This window comes from Ixodes scapularis, unplaced genomic scaffold (genome assembly GCF_016920785.2).
Source record: "Ixodes scapularis isolate PalLabHiFi unplaced genomic scaffold, ASM1692078v2 PGA_scaffold4__175_contigs__length_147842914, whole genome shotgun sequence".
In the NCBI taxonomy this organism is placed as follows: Eukaryota; Metazoa; Arthropoda; class Arachnida; order Ixodida; family Ixodidae; genus Ixodes; species Ixodes scapularis.
In genome coordinates, this window is record NW_024609879.1 from 29811484 (window position 1) to 29837031 (window position 25548).

Genomic DNA, 25548 nt, shown 5'->3' on the forward strand with positions numbered 1-25548 from the left:
CCTTTATTGTGTAATGTTCTCTTCACTCCACTATTTGCTTACGAGGCAGTGCGAAGAAAACCAGTTCGTTTACAGGAAGCGTATCGTTATAGGATGCATTAATGGTTGAATGTTATTAGCTATACCTTCTGTATCGCGCAGTAACTTAAGTCATCTTGCCTTCCATTACGAAATTGAGCTAGTTGGTACACCGTCTATGGTGCCAACCAGGATTTCTTATTTGTTTAAACGTACTCTTAAAAACTATTTTACGGGTTTGAGAAATTCGTCGAAGATTTCTAAGGGGCCTGCGTACTTATTAACAATTCCTAAAGGATGTAAGAAAACCGTCATGGATTTTAGACGCCTGTAAGTTCTCTCCCAATCTTTTTTCTTCTTTTTTTATCCACAACATTCATGAAAATTGTTTTAGCGGGTTTGTGGGATAGATGACGTGACCCTTCGGGATATGTGCGTCAGGGAAGCCGCTTGCCCATTTTCTATCGAGCAGCCACAGCGAACGCAACACTCCGCCGATCTCCCTTTTCTCTGTGAGAGAGGGCAGGCGACTTGCTAATCATGGCCTTCGGAACGCGCGGTGCCTGGATAGCCAAAGTAGTCTGGTTTTCTCAGCGCGCGACTCGCAGGGGCGCCCTGAAAAGTAGAGAAAATGTGACGTTCCCGCGTCCCTAGCGGCAACGGTCGGCGGGAGGGGCTTTGTTTCTGCTTGGCTGTTGGCGCTCTGTTCGCTCGAAAGACTATGCCAGGGCCCAGAGCGCCGCTGCTCCAGATGGACCTCGCGACCCGAAAACGTCCTCCAAGGAGTTTGCGGTGCATCTCATGGCAGTGTACTTTTGCCTGAGTTTCATTCGTTCGTGGAACAAGTGGTCGCACCGCGGGACGATGTGCGAGTCATCCGCTCTTTCCTCGTCGCAGCGCGAGCAACGGCTGCTTCTGGGGGTACGCCAGCGGGCCAGGTGAGCTGGGGCGAAGGCCCTGTTTGTGCAAGGTCTTCGCACTGCTGCAGCTACTTTGTTTGGCAGCTTTTTCGGGAGTCTGGGCGGCGTGGGGTCGTTTTCAAGATCTGGGCGGCGCACGCCGGTAGACCGCCTCACCAGGAGTTGTGCGTCCAAGAACGCAGCCACGACGGAGGTCGGGCAAGCTTCTTCGCCTAGGTCCGAAGAAGCCAGGCGATCCGCCTCTTCATTTCCTCAAATGCCGCAGTTGGGTGGCAGACACTGGAAGGCCAGTCTCAATTTTCGGCGCTGCAACATGATGGCTGAGTTCACCACGTCTCCCCCCGCCGCCTTCGAGTTTCTCGGGTTTACCAGGCGCTCACCAAACATTCTGCTCCAGCCAAGGGCAGTGCCCGGTGCAGCGTAGTCACCTCCTTGTCGTCGAGGATGCAAAAGAGAGGCGCTCCGCTGCTCGTTCTCCGAAGTCTATCTACACTGCTGCGGCTGTGGCTGTGCGTGCGTCGAAGTCCACGTACTCGTCCGTGTAGCATCGCGAACATCCTCTGAAGCAAATTCCTGCCTGAGGCCGACGTCCAGTTCCATTCTGAGGGAGCCGGGGGGGGGGGGGGGGGGGGGAGGGGTGCATCTCGTTTGTTTTATTTGTTGAACTACCGCACTTCTCAAGAATTTACCCAGCGGTATTGTGAACGCGTAGAAACATAATATGTCCGACGAAAATCGCTGATGTCTGTTCTTGATATGATCGCTTTGTCTACAGCTCCTTGCGTACGGGTTTGAGTAAACACCTCACAGATATTTTGTTCTCTCGAGGCCTTCAGGGAAGATGTACGTCTGCCTTGAAAGGTATGTTGGCTATGCAGTCAGTAGGCTCAAGGGGTAAAATCTGAAGGTCTGCAGTGTTGAAGTCCGAAGTTGCTGAACCATGATGTCTGAAGTGCTAAATACTGAAAGCGTAACAGGCTGAAGTTAAGAGGTTTTATCAGGGTCACACAGCACATCATGACTGAAAAGTCGTTTTTTTATAAAGGCTAGAACCCTTTAATTTTAACTATATACTTTCTATTCAAATAATCGACTCGAAAATATTTGTGTATTAGCTTGCTTCTCGAGAGCTCCTCAACAAATCTCTAGCCTCCTTTTTGTGATTGCAATTTTCTACGTTCTTCTATCCTCGCCAGCAAAACCCAGTGCTCCCGCCATATACCTTAACCCATGTGGCGGTGTCACTGGCTTTGTGCCGGTGTATACGCCGCAATCAAAAGAAGCACGGGGCTTGGGTCATGAGCTGGGCGCGGGTGGAGTGAGAGGCTCGATCTAGTCGGAGCTTTGCGCCTGGCCAGTCAATTGGCAGTCGGTCAGCAGGGACGGTTGAACGCAGTAAAGGTGCGTGCTTGTTTTTTTTTATATCTGCCTCGTTGGTCCTTTCAGTGAGCAGTGGCATCGAACCCTACATTACCTGGCGTCAAACGCGGGGCCCACTGCTGTCCTGCGGGTGGGACCGGAGGCTTTTAGCAAGTTTTAGACGTTTTTAGTCGGGTTTTTTTGTTTTTAGCTTTTCCTGGCCCGTTAGGCATACGTAGCCGTTCGATTAGGCTTCGACCACTGGATGCCATCTTTCCCATTCTCTCTCGCGGCGCGGCTCTTGTGTATATTTATTTGCGCGTTTTCTTTTGTTTCACTTCGTTCCTTTTGTGTTGTTGTCTTTTCGCGGCCACTTTCGCGATGAGCGGCCGCAGAGACACCACAGCGCAGTGCGAGACCGCAGAGGAGCCTGACCCGATGTCAATGGAACGGATGGCAAGGGTTGCCAACCCCTGCGGCACGGTCGTGAAAGGCCTTACCCTGGATTATGACGGACTAAAAGGGCAAGGACCACTGCCCCAGGACCGTGTCCTGGTGTACAAAGTCCACGACGACCTGAAGTCTGTGGCCGACTTCCTGGCTGAGTTGGCGGCCTACAAGCTCGCCACTGGCGTTTCGGACGATTATGTCCTTGCATGGGTGCTGCTCATAACGTTCCAGGCGAGGGCCGCACGCTGGTGGCGCATCGTGGCCCCGTTCTTGAGCTGGTAAGATTTCCCAGTGGAAGTTCCAAGACGAATTTATCCCGGCCGGGTACCTGTCTTGAATCCGGCGAGTACTGGAGTGGCGGACACAGCACCCAGTGGAGACGCCCCTTGAATAGGTTTGGGTGATGCAGGAGCTCTTCAAGTGGGCCTGCCCAGAGGCATCCGAGTTGGACAGCGTCTTCCGGGTCGGGAGACGCTGTCCACCTCTTAATATAAAACGTACAATATTTATCATCAACCATGACTGAAGTAACATCACCTACATGACTGAAGTAAAAGGAATGAAAAAAAGTGAATGCACTTGTTAAATAAAATCTAAAATATTAATTGCTAATCAGATTGAAGAAAAAAAAAGCCAATGCACAAAATGCCAATGCACAAAAGAGAGGCGCTCCGCTGCTCGTTCTCCGAAGTCTCTCTACACTGCTGCGGCTGTGGCTGTGCGTGCGTCGAAGTCGACGTACTCGTCCGTGTAGCATCGCGACCATCCTCTGAAGCAAATTCCTGCCTGAGGCCGACGCCTCAGGCAGGCGTCGGGCTCAATCAAAGCTAAATTTTTCTCATTTTCCAGTTTCCTTCTGTGTGTTGGAGGCTTTCTTTTGAGCGTAGGAAGTATTGCTGCACTTCCTTCACTGGTATCCTTTCACCAACTTCCGAGTTTCCCCAGGGAATTTGGCAATAACAAAAGCTGAAAAGAGAAGACAATAGACAATTAAAAAACTTGCCTTAAAACTCCATATTTTCTTAATACTACTTAATTATACTTCATGTCCACATAATTTTAGAAAATATTCACAAAGAGAAATCAACAACAAAAAGTTAATAATCTAAATATATTGAGCACGGGGACCGATGACTATGTTTATTGGCAACTGTGAAATATTGCTGCTGTGAAATAATCTAAGACAAGGCATTTCGATAACTTTTCAATGCATTAAAGGGATCATGAAACAGTTTTACTGTGGAAAGAGTCTGGAGCTCGTTACTTTTATTTCTTTTACCTTATCACAAGTACGACAAAACACACCATGATCCCTCAAAATGTTGTGAGTGCGCTGTGTAATTAGAAAGGAAAAAAAGGTCCATTTTCTATCATGCAGCTTATGGTGGCCACCTAAACTACTGGCATGGCGCCAATAGTGGTTGAGTTTGCGAGTTAAGCAGGTACCTGCCCAATTTGAAGCTAAGGTTTCTATAAAGGTTTTAATTCACTCATTTGCCCCCCCCCCCCCCCATTCATGTCACACGCACGTAACCTGGAAAGGACTTTAACCGATGAGGAGCCCCCCAAACTTGAGTCTATTTAATTTTTTTAATAAAACTAGTGCGCCTTGGCAAAAATTGTTTTCTGATCTTTACTGCACATGTGACGGCGAGCCACTGCCGCGCTTACTTGGCCAAGTTTGAAAACTATTTCATAACCCCTTTAAAAGCCTGCAAACATAACATTCTTTGCGACAGGGACTCTCAAACTTTTGTGATATCAGCGAACAAAAATGTATTGTTATTGTTAGCCGAGGAGCCCCTTCCACTCTTGGCATTGTTGCAACTAAGTGTATGACAATAATGTAGGAACATTTGAGGAAGTTCAGGTGTTGAGAGAATCCTAAGGATACTGTACTAGGAACCCTGTTCGAGAACCCGAGCTTCAGGATATTTGGCTAGAAAGTTGGAGATAGCGTAGGCTAGACAATAATTCTAAACACACTGCTGACCACTTTTTTTTTTAATTTTGATTCTGACATCTATTTTATATTATGATTAAGTGTTTAGTGATGTAAAACCAACTGAGGCCATACTGTACCAAACGATTACTTTAAAAACAACTGAACAATCTGAAGGTTTTGAAAGATTCAGCAGCCTAAAGCTGGGATAAACAGTCAGCTGTCTTCAGAAAATTGTACACAAAGCTGAACAATACTGAAGGTTCGTAAAGCTTAATCACTGATATACATTGGCGATCAAAATTAAGCAGAAGGAACACCAGAGTGAATTTTAGTCTAGGCAAAAATTAAAGTATGCTAGAACTGGGGCACATCATTGGAAACCAGAGGTGTAGCGCAAGATGTAATGACACAAAAAGACAAATACCTCAACATAAGAAAAAAAACATCTATGAGCACCGAGACACAAGTTTAATGGTAACCAGACAAAAGCTCACCGGACAGAAGCTCATCAAACAAAAGCTCACCTGTTTTGAGACAATAGCTCAACTTTCTTTTTTCTTGGCTACCGGGTGAATCACGAGCTGGGCTAAAGTGTGTACGCAATGGACATTGCATGTTTTTAGAAGAAACCCCATCTCATGCAACGGTGTCGACAGGTAAGCCATAACAGACACAGAAGCAACGATTTGGGTCCAAAATTTAGGCCACCAAAGTGAGTGGAGCTGAAGCTGATAAGATCAATCTGGGTTAACTCAAGGTATGCAAGAACTGTCTGGAAACTATCTGCAAGGGGTTTCAGCCCTACTGAAAAAAAAACGTTTGTAGCCTATATGAAAGTAAACAAGTTCATACCGTTAACAGTTTAGCCAAACCGGCCACCAGTTTGTCAAAGGGGTCGCCCGTACGGCTCAAAGGGGTCCCCCGTATGAGCCATAACGGTCAACTATTAGGGCAAACAGGTCACTTGTTTGGCAAACGGGTCAGTTGTCTGGGCAAATGGGTCACTCGTTTGGGCAAAGTTGTCGTAAGTTTGCTCAAACCGGTGACCATGTTCCAAGGACAGGTGGCCGGTGACCGGCAAGCTGTGCCGGTTTAATCAAACAGCTCTCCAGAGCCCGTTTAATACTGAACGTACAGATCGGGGGGATGGGCACGCCAGTTTCAGCAGTGGCAGCCTGTTTCGGGAAAGCCGGGAGCGCCGGTTCATCGATTTACGATCGTCCGCTTAATGCAAGTAATTAATTCATATTTTGATTGCGCTGATATTTGCTTATACTGCAACAACAATAAAAAAATTTTTACGTAAACATGCGACGTTGCCGAGCCGATATTTTTTACAAAATTTTAAAACTTTCGCGTTGTTTTTTGCCTCAGTTTACTTAGTCAACTCGAATCTCTCTCGCAGAGGACGCGACCACGTGAAAGAATATACTTCTTGACTCCGTTTCGCCTCAATTCAAGACTCAGCGAAGGTAACGCGCGAACACGTGGCTGCACGAACATCGAGCATGGCGAGAACAGGCCCACTGTTGCAGCAGTCGAATTACGAGCTCGCGCTGGGTGATTTTTTCGCTCGGGCGCAAGCAGAGTTTCAGGCCGGCGCGCGCCATTTCCAGCGTTCAAGCAAATACTTTACTAGGAGGAATACATTCCACTCTGCTCATTTGCATTAGACAGAACGTCTACAGCGCCGAATCCAGCACTGACGGCATGGAGGTCCGCGTGAGTCCACGCGCAAGTGCACGTGGATGTCCGCGGCGGCAGCGGCGGTGTCGTCTCCGATTCCACCTAAAGCCCCTTCATGTTTGAAAAGTAGCGCAAGGTGCGTCGATTCACGAGGCGCGTGGAACGTGCGACCCTTGGGAAGATCATGGCGGCACAGCGCAGCAAAGTATTTAGCGCACCACTGAACTAAAGTTTAGACGCCATTTTATTCTTAGAAGTGGCGCGCTGCACGTGTCATTGCCACAACGATGTATTTGGTATGTAGAACATCAATATCATCGATAGCCGAGACCTCCCCGACGATAGATGACTTTCGCCAAGCCCAGATAACCTGTCCGCGCCGAGGCTATTGTATTTGAGAGGAGTGGAATGTATTCCCCCTAGTAAAGTATTTGGTTCAAGCGTCCTGAAAAAATTCGCCTGCTTTCCGAGGCTGCAAACACGGCGTAGTCAACTTTCTGTGGCAATTCGAAGAGAGGATGAAAGCGCGTGTACAGTGGTACAGCGGATGGTGCACCCTCTCCCCTAGCATTGACTACAATAAAAATAAAAAATAAAAAAAAAACCTAACCGCGATTTTTTTTCTTTCTTTTTTTTTATATAGAAGGGTGGGGTATGTCCGGGCGTCCTGCGCCTTGACCTCGCTCTCTCCCTCCTGTCTGGTCAGCTCTGTCTCGCGCTGCAGAACCCAGGGATCCTGGGTTCGAGCCCCACCCCTGCCCGTTTCGATCTGGATGAGCATCGTACCGGCGTGCGGTCGTGTATCACTACTGCGTGATGCACGTTAAAGACCCCAGGCTAGCGGCTGTACCGCACTGGCTAAATTTCTCATCTACAGTTGGGAGACTCGTCGCCCCTGTGAGGCAGACCAAGTTCTAGGCTGTATAAACACACACACAACCCAATTTTTTGGTCAGCTCTGTCACGCGACCCACAGCAGCGCGCGAGCTACACGCTAATAAGCATCGAGATCTGGAAGGGCGCGCCTGACAGCCGCTTTTTTCTTTCTCTGCTTGTTTTCATTTGCAGTTTGAACTTGGCTCGTCCTACCTGCTTCGATCTGTCGTCTAAAGGCCCGTTCACACTCTTCCGACCGAGTAAGACCGAAAGAGACCAGACCGGTTTTTAAGACTCTTGCGATCTCTTAGGACCAGCTCCGCTGCATCGCATCCAGTCCTAAGAAGTCGCAAAAGGCTTACAAACCCGTCTGGTCTCTCGGTATTACTCGGTCGCAAGAGTGTGAACGGCGCTTATCCCCGCAGTCTTATTAGGATGTCTCTCGACAACGTATTGGATGTGCACCAAAGCTATCAGTGTTCAAAAACTCCTACACGGAAATCGGCCACAAGCGATTCTTCAAAGAAGTCAGGAATTCTTGCGGTTTGGTTGGGTTCGGCAAATGACAGCTTGTGCGCCGCATCGTGTTGAAACTTCCAAGGAGCCGTTCCCTCTCGTTTTTGTGTTTGTGTGGTTGTCCTGCTTTGACCGTGTCGACATATATTTTGGATTACATCTTTCAAGTCACCTATTATTATGGTAAGTGCACTGCAACCTACTTATTGGCAACGATTGACCGTTCTTCTACGCGTACTCTTCCAGATTATCCATAGAATTATGCATCGTCTAATCTCGCGGCAGCGAGGAGAATAATTTTCTCCAAAGTCTGCCATATAGTCTGAAATTACCTCGACTGCATAAAACCTTAGAGTGCCTCTTCACATTTTACAGATCGCTTGCACGTTTGTACTTGTCTACGGAATAAGTTGTAATAAACTTCTAGGCGAATTGAAAACGATATTTTGTGTCTGTTTTCCTGTCCATTTGCAAGCACCTGCGCGAGAAATAGGTCTATGAGTTTCGGGACGTCTTAAATAAGTTTAAGATAACTACCCTTCCAGACGATACCCATCTAGGGCTAGCGAATAAATTGCCTATCCGAATGGCGCGTTCAAATGTGTGGTCACGTGCCTGGTTGAACGGGCACCCGTATCAAAACGGTTACCGTTTCGAAAGGGTACCCGTATCCCATAATCACGTTTGATCCAAACGGATCAACAGGTTTGCCACCCATTTGATTCATACGGGTACCGTATCAAACGGGTACCCGTATCCCATAACCACGTTTAATCCAAACGGATCAACAGGTTTGCCACCCATTTGATTCAAACGGGTCGTCCAAAACGGTACCCGTATCGAACGGGTACCGTATCAAACGGGTACCGTTTCAAACGAGTACCCGTATCCCATAATCACGTCTGATCCAAACGGATCGACAGGTTTGCCATCCATCTGATTTAAACGGGTCCACCAGTTTTCCACCCGTTCGAATTTCAAATTGTTTTTTTTTTCAGTAGGGAGGTACGCCGAGAACTACAAAGACTGCTAGAGGCAGCCTGTACGGGACTGCATTTGCTTCTAACCAATTGATAAATAAACTTGGTACCACTACTCAACAAGCCATGCATCTATCAGATTTAATTCATTGTTGTGTTTTAGTGTCCCACGCATGCACCTAAATTGTCTGCGATGAATTTTTCACCTGGTGAGCTTTTCACCGGTTCGCTTCTCTCCGGTGAGCTTATGTCCAGGATTTGAGTATAATATATGTCAAGAGTAGACTTAGCATTTGTTCCTGTTAAGTTTGATTGCAATAGTGCCTTGCCATTTCTTCTTTACGCCAATTTACTCACCTATCAAGTCCTTAACTATCTATTTAGGAAGCTTTCCCTTCATTGCCGACCCAGTAAGGCAGCAGTTTGTCAGGGCCTCAGTTGCAAATACCATGGCCGCGAGTTCCTGAGCGTAAATGGACGGCTGCTTCGTGTCGACACGCTTCAACTGCGCCTCAAAAACCGCAATGTCTCCAAAGGTTATCTGAAACATAAAAATAGAACCAAATACGGTGATTACATCCACATGAATGCCTTTTAGATGAGCGCATGTACACGAATGGCTGTGACATGCTGGTGGTAAGGAAGCGTTTGATGAACAGAGCTAGCTAATACTAAAGAGGGTAATTAAGCTAGTTTGTTAATTGTATTAGAGGTTTAAAGGCACCAAAAACAACAACGACGAAGACGAAGGTAGGCAACACAAGGTACATTCGGAAGTGTTGTTTATTCGGAAAGAACATTTACTATATAGAGTTCATCGGCCAGCCTAGTCAGCATCACGTCGGCGCAAAGCATTTTTGTTTAACAGGGCGATTGATATCTCACTTACACGCTCTTTTCCTTTTTCACAAATGTCATATGCCTCATGCAGATCTCTTCTTGTTTTGTCATTGTATCTGCGAGAATCTTAACTTAAGGCGATACCGGGGAACACGGGCATCTGCTGCCGTGAATGGCGAGCTGGCCAGACAGTCTAGCTCGCATGGCAGCCACGTGCTCACGGGCACGGTCATTCACCCACCTGCCCATCTGGCCGATATGCACTGCTCCTCACAATATTGGTATCTGATACACAACGCCCACGGCACCCAGCAATTTTATCCTTGTGTTTTATGCTGCAAGGCTAAGACGGCGGCTTGGGCCTGTTGATTCTGTGGAGAGCCGTGCCATCTTATTGTGTGCCGAGAATATCACAGTAATGCGGTACCGCTCACCGGCTTCCTTGAATTGTGTGACACTGACTGTAAGTATGGTACCACCTCTGGTCTCACATTGGGCCTCTCACGATCAGGTTTGTTTATACCTTAACTTTTTTTAACAGGCTTTTGGCGGCCTGAATTATACACATCTGCAGGTAACTTGCTCCTGCATAAACAAACCCACTCGTGAGAGGTAAAATATGAAACTAGTTCTGATACCATATTTACACTCAGTGTCACACAATTAAGGGAAGTCAGTCAACGTTGCCGCATTCCTGTGGTGTTCTTGGCACCCAATAAGATGGCTCGGCTTTGCCACCAAATCAACAGCCCAGAGCAGCTGTCTGAGCCTTGCAGCATAAAACACAAGAATAAATTTGTTGAGTGTGCCTTAGGCATTGTGTATCAGATACCACTATTGTGAGCAGCAGTGTATATTGGCCAAATGAGCAGGTGTATGAATGAACGTGCCCAAAATCATGCGGCTGCCACGCGAGCTAGCCAGTCTGGCCACCTCGCCATTCACTGCAGTAGATGCCCCTGTTCCTTGGTGTTGCACGATGTTAAGATTCTTGCCAGATAAAATGGCAAAACAAGCAGCTAGAGAACTGCATGAGGAATATGATATTTAGGAAAAAGGAAAGGATGTGTAAGTGAGTCATCAATCGCACTATTAAACAAAAATGCTTTGCACGAAGTGATGATGACTAGGCTGGCCGAAAGGGCTTATATAGTAAACTTTCTTTCCAAATAGACAACAGTTGCGAGTGTGCCAAGGCTAATAGTGATCAACAGTAATGATTGCTATTAGCTATATTCCCAATATCCATGCAAGTGTCCCTTTAAGAGAACTTGCACATAGACTGCAGTATGTGCCTACAACTATAATTACGCTTCTCCACTCTGTGATTGCGGCCTCCGGAAGTTCTGAATTGGCAATCTTGCAGCATGCAGCAGTCGACTGGGGAAGTATTATCGAAGCTGAAGAAAACATCCGCTGTCGAGCACATTTCAGGCTTGATCTGCGTCATTTATTAAAGCAATTTCCTGTTTTTATTTTTTTTTTTTTTTGAAAATGCTAGTCTTTAAAGGCAACGCCCAGAAATTTTTATGAAACTTCTACACATTCTGCGATCGAGCATGAAATGTGTCCCAGAGTGGATACAGTAAAACCCCAATTATGCGTCCCCGGTCTACGCGCGGCTGGACGAGTCAGCAGAAACTCAGTTATTTCTTTTGAAGTTCCATGGTGATAATAAAGATTGATTAGCACCTCCATTACACAATTTCTAGGTTACATTCATATTTGCATGAGGGTTCTAGGTTCTTCAGATTCCAGCAGATTATCAGCTTAAAGGCTATTTACAAGTTCTGCATATCTTTGTCACATGAGGCTGAGCACCGTAATTGTTTTTTATTATTATTCAATGTTTTCGCGCAGTCTCCTGAAAGTCATATAATCGAGGCACCACTATATCCACACATATATATATATATATATATATATATATATATATATATATATATATATATATATATATATATATATATATATATATATACATATATCCTCCAGCTTTGAAAACGCCTAACCCGGTTGAATGCGGCGCGCTCTAAAGTGGCTGAATGAGAACTTCCGGTGGCCGCATTCGTGGAGTGCGGCAGCATCACTCGGAAAATCATCGAAAGATAGTGCACCTAATACACTATTTCCATCCAGTTCCCAGAATTCATAAGGTGTGCTTAGAGGCAATGAGGGATATATACCAGTTCCAAAAATTGTTCCCTGGGTTTTAACGGAATTATATTTAGGTTATAAAAATGATCAGCAGAAAGCAGTCCTGACTTTGTTGGGATGGCCTAAGCCTGCATGAATAGACATATACAACATTTAATTAAAAAAAAAAAAAACTTTTAAAGAACAAGGACGGGTCTGCTGAAACCTTGCGAACCATGAAAAAGGCAAATCACTGAAATTTAAGGACACGACAGAAACAGAGACAACACGACACAATTCACAAATGAAACCAACAATACAGTCAGCACTGTTTAAAGAACCATTATCTATCTATGCCTTAACATTGCTGAGCTTCTTTCAAAGATTCCAATGCCTACCTCTTCACACATCCTGAAGGAATGTGGACACCTAGACCTTATATCACAAGGGCAGTAAGTATAGCTATGGTTCTAATAGTTGAATCTCTCTAATAGGCACATTTTTGCTAGAACTTATGGTTCGTTCACACTTCTAAAAAGCAGTCTTGCTGCCGACCGAATTTGCTCGCCAAAAAAAGACCGGACTGTTCAGGCTTACTACTCCCAGCCGTGCCCGTATGATGTACCAGGGAAATCAGTTTCCCTAGTACAACCCTGCCGTGCCAGTGCGCGTCGCGGAGGAAGTTAGGAGGTCAGCTTTTAACAAACACCATGCATTATTTCGAGTAGGTTACCTAAGCTCATTGCTCAGTGACAGCCAAGAAATATGCGAGCATCGAACGGAACCTGTCCACGGCACGGGGTCTGAATTTCGACATGGCGAGAGTGAAGGAGCTAAAAGACTGTTTGCAAACATGTTGCCTGCCAGTGCGACAAAAAGAAGAGTTTGGGGAGAGAACGCACTGGATTTTCGGTAATCAAAAGGGGACCGAGCAGAGCACAAATTTGAAGATTAATAATTAGCGAAGCATCATCGTTCAGATGCGACTCGTGTTCTCACCTAATGGGCAGTCAAGGCTGACATGACACTCGTGTTCAATCCGCGCTTCACACTGACCCCTTTTAGGTGACACAGAAAATCGGTGCTAAGGCCTCACGTTTGTCCAGGTTGTGTTGGTTTCGCCTGCCATGAAGTGTCACTCACCGATGAAAACACAACAAAAAAGTCATTGATGTATCATCTGCTAAGCGAGATTTAAAATGACCTGTGAACGTCTGTCACGTCAAAAAGGATGCAATAGACCTTTTTTTTTAGAGCTGCACCTACCTCCGCTGGCACCAAAAGGCAGTGTGCTGTCGCAACCCGGCTGTAGCTGACGACAGAAAAAGGCCGAACAAGATAAGGGAGGCAAGCGGCAAGGCCGTTGCAAGCGGCAAGGCCGTTGCAAGCTGAGGACAGACAGCTGCTGCCACTCCATATCACAATCGAGACAGACAGCTGCTGCCACTCCATATCATACTATGAGCGGCCTCATTTCACCTATGTACAGCTGCACTTCAAAAGAGCAATGCACATGCTATTTCTGTAAGCTGAACAGCAAATTGAGGCATGAAAATTGACGCTGTGTGTAAACATAGACAGTAAAACTCCAAACCCAAGCAGGGTCGGCTCTCACACCACAATTCAGTGCTTTACCGTCACAGATATTGCCTACCCTGATTTCGAAAAAGTCTTTCCTGTATCAGCATTCAGTTTAAATTAAAAAAAAAAAAAAACTTACGGAATCACAGAGAATGGTAGCAGCAGTAGTACTCATTTCGGGATACGATGAAGCTCGTTAACCATTTAACGCAGGGAATTAAACCAATGCGTCGATAAAAAAAATGTTTTAAATTTTATTTTTTCCTTTGTATACATGTTTGTAAGTACGGCCTACGGGCGCCGCCATCTTGCTTGCCAAGGGGTACTTAGGTGCACTGTGGGCCGCGCCATTATCCGACTACAACGCCGTCTCAAGGCATCGTAATTAGATTATGGCGCAGCTCACGCGCTCTCCAGCTAGGAAGATGGCGGCGCCCAGAGGACGTACCTGCAAATGTGTATATGTAATCGATTACTAAAGTCATTTTTGGTGCAAATTAACTTCTAAGAAAGAAATTTTTTATGCCGCAAATTTGCGACATCGGACAGTTAGGTCTGGATAAATAGGTTATACTGTTTCACCTTACGCCCGAATGCAGAGGACGCTACGCTGTAGCCTCAACCTCCTGTGCTCTGGCCTCGGCGGCCCTAGCCTCAGCGTCCCCCAGTCAGGTCCTGGTCTCAACCAGAAGACCAGGACCTGACTGGAGCAGGTTGAGACCAGTACCATCCTGGCTTCAGTCTCGGTGGCCCTGGCTTCGGCCCCGTTGGCCCTGGCTTCCACCTCATTGTCATGGCCCTGGCTTTGATCTTATTAGCCCTGGCTTCAGCCCCGGTCTCAGGCTCGCTGGCCCTGGTCTCGACATTGTTGGCCCAGGTCTCGCCGGCCCGAGTCTTGCCCTCCTTTATCTGGGCCTCCTTGGACCTAGCAGAGGCCTCTTCAGCAGAGTCCAGGGCAGGTACAGCGAAGACAGGCCCTTGAGCTTGTGATGCAACGTCCTCAGGGTCCTCAGAAGATGCACTGAGCTATAAAGAGCAAATATAAGCAGTAAGGATAGATTATCAGAGTTGTACAACAAAGTATAACATTGGATGTCCTCAGCTACTGCTTCCCAGAAGTGACCTCTGACAAACCCGCAAAGTTGGCCACTCCCGTTGTCCACCAACTTTTTCTAATGCTGAGGAAAATAACATCACATGTCATCTGCCCTCACAGTGCAAAGGTTACTGAAACAGTATATATACAGTCTCCAATTACTTCAGTGGCCTGAACAGATTGCAGTTTGCATGAATGAATAATTGGTAAGTACACTTGAAAGAGCAAAAATGACACTGATAAAAATATATCTAATCAAGCACCAAAATGGCAACATAATATGAATACTGATATGCTCTCCGTAAAATTAACACTTTCTAACAAAAATGCTTTTATACATACCCTGTGACCTTTCAGCTCCTGGTAAAGCTTTTTGAGAAGCTTGTCCTCCATAGTTTCTTTTTTTTTTCCTTCTTCTTCTTGTGGACCGCGTCTTCTGCAACGAGTGATTTAAAAAAAAATGAGCAAGATTTGCTAAATTTCGTGCGGTCGCTGTTGGAAGCCGCAGGATCACAGCGTGGTTCATGTTCCAAAGTTCGCAATTACAAGACTGCGCCATTGTAAACTCATTTCCTAAACGTCGCACTTCGAGCAGATGAAGCTCTCGTCGAAAAAATAATCAGCGACGGACTCACCCGGGCTGTCTCCGCCGGACCATCATCTCGTAGAGTGTGAATCGTCGTCATCAAGGAACACCATCTGTAGTTCTTCTGCCCATTTCGACCAAGTTTCCAGTTCGTTCCCGGTCGTTGGATGCCACTAGAGCCATCCCGCTCATTTTCGATGACGCAACAGCCAGCGCTATTCCATCGCTCCACTTGGACTGCGCTGCGCCGCCACCGTGTTGATATTGCCGCGAGCGCAGCTGACCAAACAGGCAGAGCGCCCGTAGCCTAACGGTTATCGCGCTTCCCTCCGCGCAGGAGGCCAGGGTTCAATTCCTGGCCGCGGCTACACATCTTTATTGACACTGTAATGTGATGTTCTGGTGAACTCGAGAACCGTCTTGCTGATTCGAGGTTAGAATGTTCTACGCGCCCAACCTTCTACGCCGAATGCTCCAGAAGTCCACGCGTGTAGAAAAGCGGCTCCGCGTGGCAAGCCGGAGTCAGGTTTGCCCCTGCGCTCAATCCTGCGGTTTCGCCGACATCGACGCCCGCGACGCTCTACTGTTTTCTTCGTTTCCCTTTTTATTTTTGGGCACAAGTTCGCCCCATTAAACGTTTAGTTTCTTCAGTTATTATCGCCTCATCACTTGTCATTTGTGACATTTTGGTGGAGGTGCGGGGTACCGCACGCCCGTGCAGCGTTCTCCCCCAAGGGCCCGCAGTGCAAGTCCGATTCCCGGCTTCGTGAGAAGACCGCTCAACGCGGAACCTGAAACTCAGATCAGCCGCCGCACCAAGGGAGAAAGGATCCTGAGTTCGTTTTGCTGCTGGACAAGCCCAAGCCGAAGAAGACGACGATGGCCAACCAGTCACAAGCCCCCGCCGCTTCTCCCGTCATCTTCATGCCCGTCGCACCGCGGACGGCTGCCCTCTTCCACGGTGAACTCTACGAAGACGTCGAGGATTGGATTGACTAGTACGAACCTGTCGCCCGCCACAATGGCTGGACCGACGAGCAGCGTCTGCAAAACGCGTATTTTTCGCTCGAAGGGACTGCCAGGTACTGGTACGAAAATCACGAGCCCTCTTTGACATCGTGGGATGTTTTCAAGAGCCAGATGAAGGCAACATTTCTCAACCAGCACCCCCGAGAGAGAGCCGAAGACCTACCCGAATGAAAAATCTATCAATGTAACCCTGTTTGGCAGTCAATTTTTTCTAGTGGACCGCTGACTGTGCCTGACTGTACGTCAAGCATGTCTGATTGGCCAACAAGTTACTCTGACCGACAGTCAAACTCCAGTCAGACTACGCTTGTCGGCTTTCTGATGGTTTCCTGGTGGCAGTCGACCGCCGCGAAATGCCATCAAGATGTCTTGGTGGCGATTCTGATTGTACATCGATTGTCTCTGACTGTACGTCAAAAAGCTTTGACGTGCAGACAGACGTACGGTCAAAGGACGTAAAGTTTGTTCGGATACCACTATTTCGTCAAATCTATGAATAAGAAAAATATTCTATGCACAAGAAGACGATTTCGGGACGTGAGCCCATAAAACCGCTGATGTTAGATATATGACACGCAGCCGACCGACAACCCTGATCAGAAGCCCGCCGAACACGCCACTTCGCTGACTTCGCTTCGCCCATAGGGGCTTCACCGAGCTTTCATGAACGATCGCTCTCGACTCGTTGTGTTTGCCCGCTTGCTCCAACCTGTCGATCCTGCCCGGGCTCTACAATGTCTTATGTTTTAGTAGAATTTCTACTCGACAAGACCCAGCCTGTTGTGAGTTCCGACGATGTAAGGGATTATAGCGGTGTAGTTGAAGACGACAAGGTGCACCAGGTCTACTGGGCCGGAGACGCGCCGAACAAAAGGATCGTTCTACGACGCGAAAGTACTCTACATGGCAGGTGAGTAGAACTGAAGTACGGCGAGTGATGTACGAGTGCTTTGCATAACATGCTGAAGACTTAAGCATTTGCAGCCGAAGCATCTCGTATAAAATGAATGGTCAAATCGAGTTTCGAAAGCGGTGGCATAGCGTAGGGGTTAAGGTGTCCGATTTGTACGCATCTGATGAACCATCAGATGACATCTGATGGTCCATCACGTTCCACCAAGGTTGCTGACTGGCAGTCAGTGTCCCAAATTATTCATATTGATGGAATTTTTAAGGCTGGGGTCCCACGGCAGCCATCTTGAACAAGGCGTTAGTTCAACCAATAGATGGCGACACGCACCCGTGGGGTGGCCGAAACATTGGTTCACAGTGTGATGGCTCGAGCACCATCACGTTCCCCTCGTGGCCTTGCTCGCGCCGCTGCCAGCTGTGCTCAGCTAGCTCAAGTAGCGTGGCCCAGCAAACGGATGTATGCGAGAATGTCAGGCTGGGTATAAATTGTTGTCTGATATAGGGAGATGCGGTCGGCGGTTGTAACGTGCTTTCGCAATAAATCTTACCAAGAAGGAATCAAATGTTGATTGACGTGTCAATATTCGATCAATGAAAATTTCCTCTGCAGGAATGCACGCTCAGTAGACTCAACCAGTGAAAGCGGACGTCGAGTAAACTGCTTCGCGATTTACGGTACTTACCTCACCATTTTAATGACGACTAAAATAACGTCACGAAATATTGTGTTTCACGGGGTCCGGAAGATGTTGTAAAGGTTGTTACAGTATAGTTCCCGGAAAACAAACGGCGTTGCAATATTTTCGGAAGTACCGACACACATTATGTTGTAAGTACAGCTTAGGGAAACCATCAGAAGAAATAGGAAGACGTTTATTTGCAATGAAGACGCTATGAATGAACGGCGTTTAGCGACGGAAAGTTGTGAGCGTTCGGGAATTTATAAGTTGACGTGACTGCTAACCATGGACATGCGGACAATGAAGACCAGTTTTGTCGGGAGATGGTGTTGTGGTGATGACCGGATATCGGACGACTCATGGCAGACGAACAAGCAAGTTTCTTCTCAGCGATTGGTAAGTGTCCAGTTTCAAGCACAACACGTGGCTACCGACGTTGTCGACGTTTCGAACACTTACCGCTTTCGACAAAAGTCCTGGCACCTGGGCTAACTTTGTGGAAAGACTCGAACAGTAACTGAAAACGATCCACTATTCAGTCGGTGGGTGGCGAAACGTATCCACATCTGCGGAGTCATGTACGATGCGTACTCTAAGTGGCTGGAAGTTTACACGATGTCTGCCACGACGTCCAAACACGTCATTGACGTTCTACGGTCTCTTTTACCTACTTTTGCCCTACCGAAAATACTTTTCTCTGATAACGCGCCAAATCTTGCTTCAAATAAAATAAACAAGTTTTTGAAGAAAAAAAAAAAACGGCATCAGGCATCTCATTAGTGCACCATACCATCCTGCAACTAACGGGCAAGCAGAACAGATGGTGTGCGAAACGAAAAAGAAATCCCTTTTGAAGCTTACGGAAGAAGCAGTTCAGTGAAGAATCGCCAGGTTCTTGTTCCGGCAGCACGCGTCGGTCTCGTCTTACACGGAAAAAAACCCGCCGAAGCAATATTCGGCGGAAGAATAGCCACACCCCTCGATCTCATGATACTATTGCTTACGAACAAAGATCGAGAGATACCCACATCGGGAGTAATGGCAGTTTATTCGGTCGGACAACTCGTCTACGTGAGGAATTTCAGCGGAAGTCTGGCCTTCCATGTAAAACGTGAGTAGAAAAGGCTCTATGTTGGTTGACCAGGAGGTGTCATCTCTCTGAATAGGTTGGATATCAATGCCCTTAAGTGTAAATATAACTAAATCACAAACCTTTCTTTGTGTATTGTGTAACTGCCCTTGTATTTGATAGTAGAAGCTACGGTGGTGATCTGGACCTTTCACACCAGACTCCTTTTTCTTATTTTTCGCCTCATACTCCTTTGCGGTTTAAGTATGCTTCAAGAATCTTTTGGAACGGGGACACTTTACGTCAACGAGGCCATTTGTTCCAAGTAGTCAATCAGGGAATGCTGCTAGAAATCCGTCCCTCATATTAACGAATAAGCCGCGCTTCTGTACAGTGCAGTTTTCCTGTTCCACGTACAGTTGTAAAGCAACATCCTAATTGATTCTACCATATACTGTTGCGGGTGAAGAAAGTCTTTGGGTACACGATACTTGAAACAAACCTCGCACTGTACGTTGTGGTTCCACACCCATTAATGTCGTCGTCCTTATAGAGCCTCATCTTTTAATCATTACCTCGTCACCTCATATTGCTCTTCATCGACAGTAAGTACAATAGGCTACCGCCACATTACAATCCAAGAATTGAAAAATTAAGTCGTTCAGTCCTTGAACCAGTTTATAATTTATATAATGTTATTACGTTACATTACCTCGAGACGATCGACGTCCATTGTCGATCTTCAAATACTTACCGCCGAATTCAGAAACCTCACTCAAACTACACTCAAACTCAAGGGCCCCTTCACTTCCTCGAGGAAGGCGCGAGGGCCGGCGCTGGCCAATCGCGACGGCGGATTCGTCCTCGCGATTGGCCAGCGCCGGCCCTCGCGCCTTCCTCGAGGAAGTGGAGGGGCCCTTCAGTTTGAGTGTAGTTTGAGTGAGGTTTCTGAATTCGGCGGTTATACCTGTATATAAATTAGACGCACAAGGGGGGGTTGGTTGCCGAGTGCATGGTCTAGCGCACACCAGCTCGGAGCACTGGGAGCGAAAGCTCGCGCTGCAGAACCCACCCCGCCCCTGCCCGTTTCGATCTGGAAGAGCATCGTACCGGCGTGCGGTCGTGCATCACTACTGCGTGGCGCACGTTGAAGACCCCAGGTTTTCGGTTGTACCGCACTGGCTAAATTGCTCATCTACAGCTGAGACGCCAGACGCCCACTAAGGCAGACTAACTTCCGGCTGAATAAACATACACACAACAATTTGCAATTAGGCACATAATAACAAGGAACACAGAGTGACGCCTCTTTTCTTTGGATGCCTTTTTTTCTAAACCAGCGCAAGCTCGTGCGTTCTCTCTTTTGAGACGGTTAGAACGGTCGCGTATAAAACCCGCGTTTCTCCTACCCGCCCGCTTCCTCCTCTTATTATGTGTATTTGGTTATAACTAAATAAGCTATAATAATGGTCTATTATTCATATTTACTTTCAGTTTCAGTCAGGGAAAAGGAGTCTCGCGGCAACTAGAGCCAATAAATGAGCTGCGCTTAGAGTATCGGCACTCTCTTCCCCGACAGTGTTGTGAACGCCGCCATTTTGGTGCTTCTGCAGAGCAGGCGCAACTGCCGATCGTCATGATTCAAAAGTGTGACATCGTCAGCATTAGATTCGGTGTTAGGAAGCTCATGTAATGTTGCTTTGCTTCGTCGCAAACTGTTTAAAGTGGGGTTTCTTGTGATTTCAGATAAAGCTTCAAATAACTGGCAACCATAATTTTAAGCCATACTAAGGCCAAGCGTGGCTACTCTGAAGCGTAGCTTATTTAATAACACTATTCATGCTCTCGTTCAAGAGGCTTGTAATACCTAGGGTGCCTCAATGTCCTTCTGTTTAGGGTGATGCCACCCTCTGTAGTACCCGATGCCGACAGCACGCGCTCACGGGGAAAATACAAAGAAATCGACGAAAAGAAAATGTCGCCATTGCACAATCAGCGGCACGAGCGCGTGCAGGGACACGCTCTTTCACGCGCTTCTGAACAAAAAATAAAAATAAAAGAGGGGGACAAATTGGCCAGATGTCGTGCTCCACCCTAAGCAAAGGGCATATGAAGTGCTCCACCCAGTAATACCTGGAGGGGCCATATCGTAAGCCCCGTGGATTCCACAAGCCACTACCTTTTGACACCTGCCTCTTCTTCATTGTTCCCGCTTGTGCCAGTAAATTAGCTACGGTTCAGAGTAACGACACTTGGCCATATTGTGGCTTAAAATCATGGTTGATAGTTACCTGAAGCTTTATCTAAAATCACAGGAAACGCTTTTCCGTCCTTCACAAATGTTTAAACAACCCGCGACAGAGCATTGCAATATTGCATCAGCTTCCTAGCACCGCATCTAATGCTGAGGAAGTCGTACTTTTAGATCACGATAATCGGCAGTTGCGTTTGCTCTGAGCAAGACCCAAAATGGCGGCGCCCAAAACAATTTTGGGGAACGGAGTGCCGATATTTAAAGCTCATTTAGTGACTCTAGGCATAAAGTGAACTCGGGTGTATTCTTTTCCTCTTCGTCTTCATTGTTTATTGATTTCAATCATATCGAATAATGAACACATTATATCACGCTACGCTTGTGTAAATATTGGTCTTAGATTTATTAGCCTGACCCAGTACTTAAACCATTCAGTTATCGATAGTAAATCTTCCAATATATTTTTTAAATGTGAGGGTAAAAAGACACGGAGATTGATGATGATACAGACGCCAACGCCGCCCTCGGAAATTTTTTGAACATTAGAATTCAGCAGTTTGTCTGCCATCCGCCAGGTAGCGCAACAAAACACCCAAACAGTTTTTAATTGTTTTTAAAATTAGCTAAACTCTACACCTATTTAGAAACCAAAGCAATATCATTGTGAAAATTTAATACATCGCAATGTATATCTATTCCAAACTATAAATGTTATTAAATGCCAATAAATCTGTTTGATGTCCAAAACAGATATGCGTAAAAACAGGTAAGTTTGAAGGGCTCCTGGAGCGTTGTGACTTTGAAAATAAAAAAAATCCATCGTCCACCTCTTGGGCAACCATTGTAGCTCTAAATGTTATAAAATATTTTATCATAGTTTAATTATTTCTTCAGCGGCATTTGAACTACCATGACACGAAGCACAAAAAAGTGCTACGTTTGATATAAAATATCTAAAAAAAAAAAAAGTTTACACAACATTAAATTTTTTCTGCATATTACCAATTATAAGCACTACATCTGTAGCTAATTTCATTGCCCTAGCTCTTGTCATTAAAAACATATTTGTGCGGAAAAATGTCAATTTTAGGGCAATATTTGGAGGCATGAAAAAAACAAAGTAGTGCAAATATCAAAAAAGTGGATCGTTAGATTCTGCTCCGACATCATCTTAACAAAACTGCTATATTGGAACCGTGCTATCTTTAATGGATCGTTCATAAAACATGAACTAGCGGAGCAAGTGAGGGTCCGCGTCATTATATTCGCAACGCTACAAATGCGCATGAACAGTAAAAACCAACACATACATAATATCAAATGAAAGAGGATTGCATTGCCTTTCAAATGACATCAATCCCACAAAACAGTATTTAAAAGGAGATGAGTAATGGCCTGCCGAAAAGTACCTAAACTGCCACATTCAGTGGGACCGTGGCCTTAATAGGGTACTTCAAACACGAACCAAGGGCCCCAACGAGAGCGTCACCGGCTTCGAGGAGGACGTTCCGCACCTGAGCGCCTGCGCCGACCCTGAGGCTACGGAAAAAAAGAAGGTTTGAATCCTCATGCGGGGCGTGAGAGACATCTTCGGCGGCCTTGTTCGTAGCCCTCCGACAACAGTCGAACATTTTGTCACTGAGGCGACGAACATCGAGCGTGCCCTCCAAGAGCGAGCCAGCCACTACCATCGACCACCCGGCCTCGCTGCCCTCGCGCCGTCTAGCTGCGATCTTGCCTCCTGTATCCTGGGCATCCTCGAGGTCATTCGAGACGTTGTCCGGGAAGAGCTCCGGAAGCTGCTGACAGCTGCCAACCAGCCGGTTTGCTGTCGATAGCCGAAGTGGTGCGCGAAGAAGTTCAGCGGGCCATTCAACCGGAGGCTCCTGCCAGCGTAGCTGCACCCGAGGAGCCCACCCTGACCTACGCCGCAGTGGCCCGACGGCCACCGCTTCCTCCTCGAGCCTATGTCAATTGCGCCGCCCCAACGTCAGTCTCCTGCGCCGCAGCACGACCGCCGCCGCAACGACCAGGTTCAGTACGCCGCCCAAGAGCCCCGCGCACCTCGGAAGACCGACGTGTGGCGATCGCCCAACCGACGTCCTCTGTGCTCCCTTGCGGAGGACGCAAACCACACCTACCGCCAATGCCCATACCGACGACTCGGGCTGCGGGGGTTCCACCCGGATGACCCACACCCCCGTTATGATGAACGCCCTCGGGAGATCGACGAGTACCTGCGACGACCTTAACCCCCCGAGCCCGCGTCCCGTCGAGAGCTCCGATCGCCGTCGCCACGACGTCCAGATTTGCCGATGCACCGACCCCGACATGAAAGCCTGTCACCCCTAACTCCTCGCCGGGGAAACTAGGCGCGGCAACCCCTGGAGGTTGAGTTGCCGAAGACGACCGACGCCAAGATCCTCAACGAACGTCTTAGGGCTTCCACTCGGACGCTACCAGAGATCGAAACGACGCCCCTGCAACGGTGTCCAATAACCTAGACGTCGTCATCGACGGTCACGACGCATCAGCACTCGTAGATACCGAAGCAGACTACTCAGTCTTGAGTGGGATGCTCTCCCGCCGCCTTCGAAAAATCACGACGCCGTGGGATGGACCTCAAATACGAACCGCCGGTGGATACCTCATCACACCGGTCGGGAGATGCACTGCTCGGGTCGAGATCAACGGTGAGACGTGCCCTGTCAAGTTCGTCGTTCTGCAAGACTGTTCGAGGGGCGTTATCCTCGGAATGGACTTTCTTTGCGAGTATGGCGTCGTCATCGACCTCGAAGCAAACCAGCTGACGCTACGAAAACCTGCTCCACCACAGGAGGAACCCGAAGCGACGTCATCCGTGGTACGGCTCCTCGCAAACCACGTGAACCTACCGCCGCGGTCAAGCGTTTTCGTACCCGCCGGAGTCGATGAGACTTTCTGCGGCGACGTTTTGCTCGAAGGAAACCTCCAATTGCTTCTAGGAAGAGGGATCGGCATCCCAAGAGGCGTCGCGGAGCTCCAAGACGGACACACTGTCGCACTCGTAACGAACTTCCGGCAGGAGGCCCAGCACCTTGCGAAAGGCACCGCCGTGGGTCACGCCGAGGAACTCCAGGACACAGCCGCAATCGCCGGAATATCAGAAGACCTCTCTTCGTGGCTACCCAAGAAAACGCCGCCTTCGCAGTTTGACATCAACCCAACCCTGACTACCCCACAACGACGATAACTCAATGACTTCCTTGCCGAGTTCAATGAGTGCTTCTCCATGTCGTCAAAGGTGCGCCAAACGACCGTTGCGAAACACCGAATTTTCACTGAATACAACGCGCTTCCTGTTCATCTGTCGCCCTTCCGTGTCTCTGTGAAAGAGAGAGATGTCATCCAGAGGCAGGTCCAAGAAATGCTCGATGACGACATTGTCCAGCCCTCAAGCAGTCCGTGGGCTTCACCGGTAGTCCTGGTGAAAAAGAAAGACGGAACTCTTCGGTTTTGCGTGGACTATCGCCGACTAAACGCCGCGTCAGTGACGATGACGATGCGGGCTCCGATGACGTCATCAGCGATGATGGCGATGACAATGCGGATGTCGCTGACGTCATCAGTGACGTCACTGATGACGTCATCCGTGATGATAACGATGACGATGCGGATGTCGGTGACGTCATCATTGACGTCACTGATGACGTCATCAGTGATGATGACGACGATGCGGATGCCGGTGAGGTCATCAGTGATGATGACGATGACGATGCGGATGCCGGTGACGTCATCAGTGACGATGACGTCATCGGGGAGGTCGCGTGACCTCGGGGGGGGGGGGGAGGACGTGACTTCAGGGGGGGTCACGTGACCTCGGGGTTGGTCAGGTGACCTCAAGGGTGCCACGTGACTTCAGGGGGGTCACGTGACCTCGGCGGGAGGTCACGTGACCTCGGGGGTCACGTGACCTTGGGTGTCACATGACCTTGGGGGTCACGTGACCCTGGAGGAGGGGTCCCGAGCGAGGGGTCACGTGACCTCTGTGGGTCACGTGACCTTGGGGTGACCTTGGGATGACCTTGGGGGGTCGCGTGACCTTGGGGTGACCTTGGTTACGGCGACGCCGACGCCGACACCGCTCAAGCCGGGAACGGGCCCCTAAGAGCTGCGCTCTAAAAGGACGTCTACCCGCTACCACGCATCGACGACACTCTGGACCGGCTTCGCCACGCCCGATACTTTTCGTCGATAGACCTGAAGAGTGGGTACTGGCAGATTGAGGTCGACGAACCATATCGTGAACCTTCGTCACGCCGGACGGGCTGTGCAAATTTAAAGTAATGCCGTTCGGACTATGCACAGCACCGGCGACGTTCTAGCGCGTAATGGACACCGTTCTTTCCGGCTTGAAATGGCAAAGTTGTCCCGTCTATCTCGACGACGTCGTGGTATTCGCCAGCGACTTCAACGAGCACCTGAGACGTTTGCGAGCCGTACTACAGGCTATCGAGAATGCATGACTGACACTGAAGCCGTCAAAATGTCGGTTAGCTTACGGCGAGCTCAAATTCCTGGGCCATGTCGTCAGTGTTCAAGGTGTAAGTCCTGACCCTGCAAAGACATCCGCTGT

At 47.9% G+C, this 25548-nt stretch overlaps 1 protein-coding gene and 1 pseudogene across 1 annotated transcript in view; both read right to left on the minus strand.

Moving 5' to 3' along the window:
- Positions 1-12136, minus strand: part of LOC115331070 — a 71084-nt gene extending 58948 nt beyond the window's left edge. Inside the window, exons 1-2 of the mRNA XM_042293522.1 lie at positions 12125-12136; positions 9199-9291 (exon numbers count right to left, since the gene is read on the minus strand). Of these exons, the coding sequence (XP_042149456.1) occupies positions 9199-9291; positions 12125-12136 (105 nt within the window). The remainder of the gene's footprint in view (positions 1-9198; positions 9292-12124) is intronic.
- Positions 12137-13912: 1776 nt separating this feature from the next.
- LOC115331064 lies at positions 13913-15248 on the minus strand (annotated as a pseudogene).
- Positions 15249-25548: the final 10300 nt, after the last annotated feature.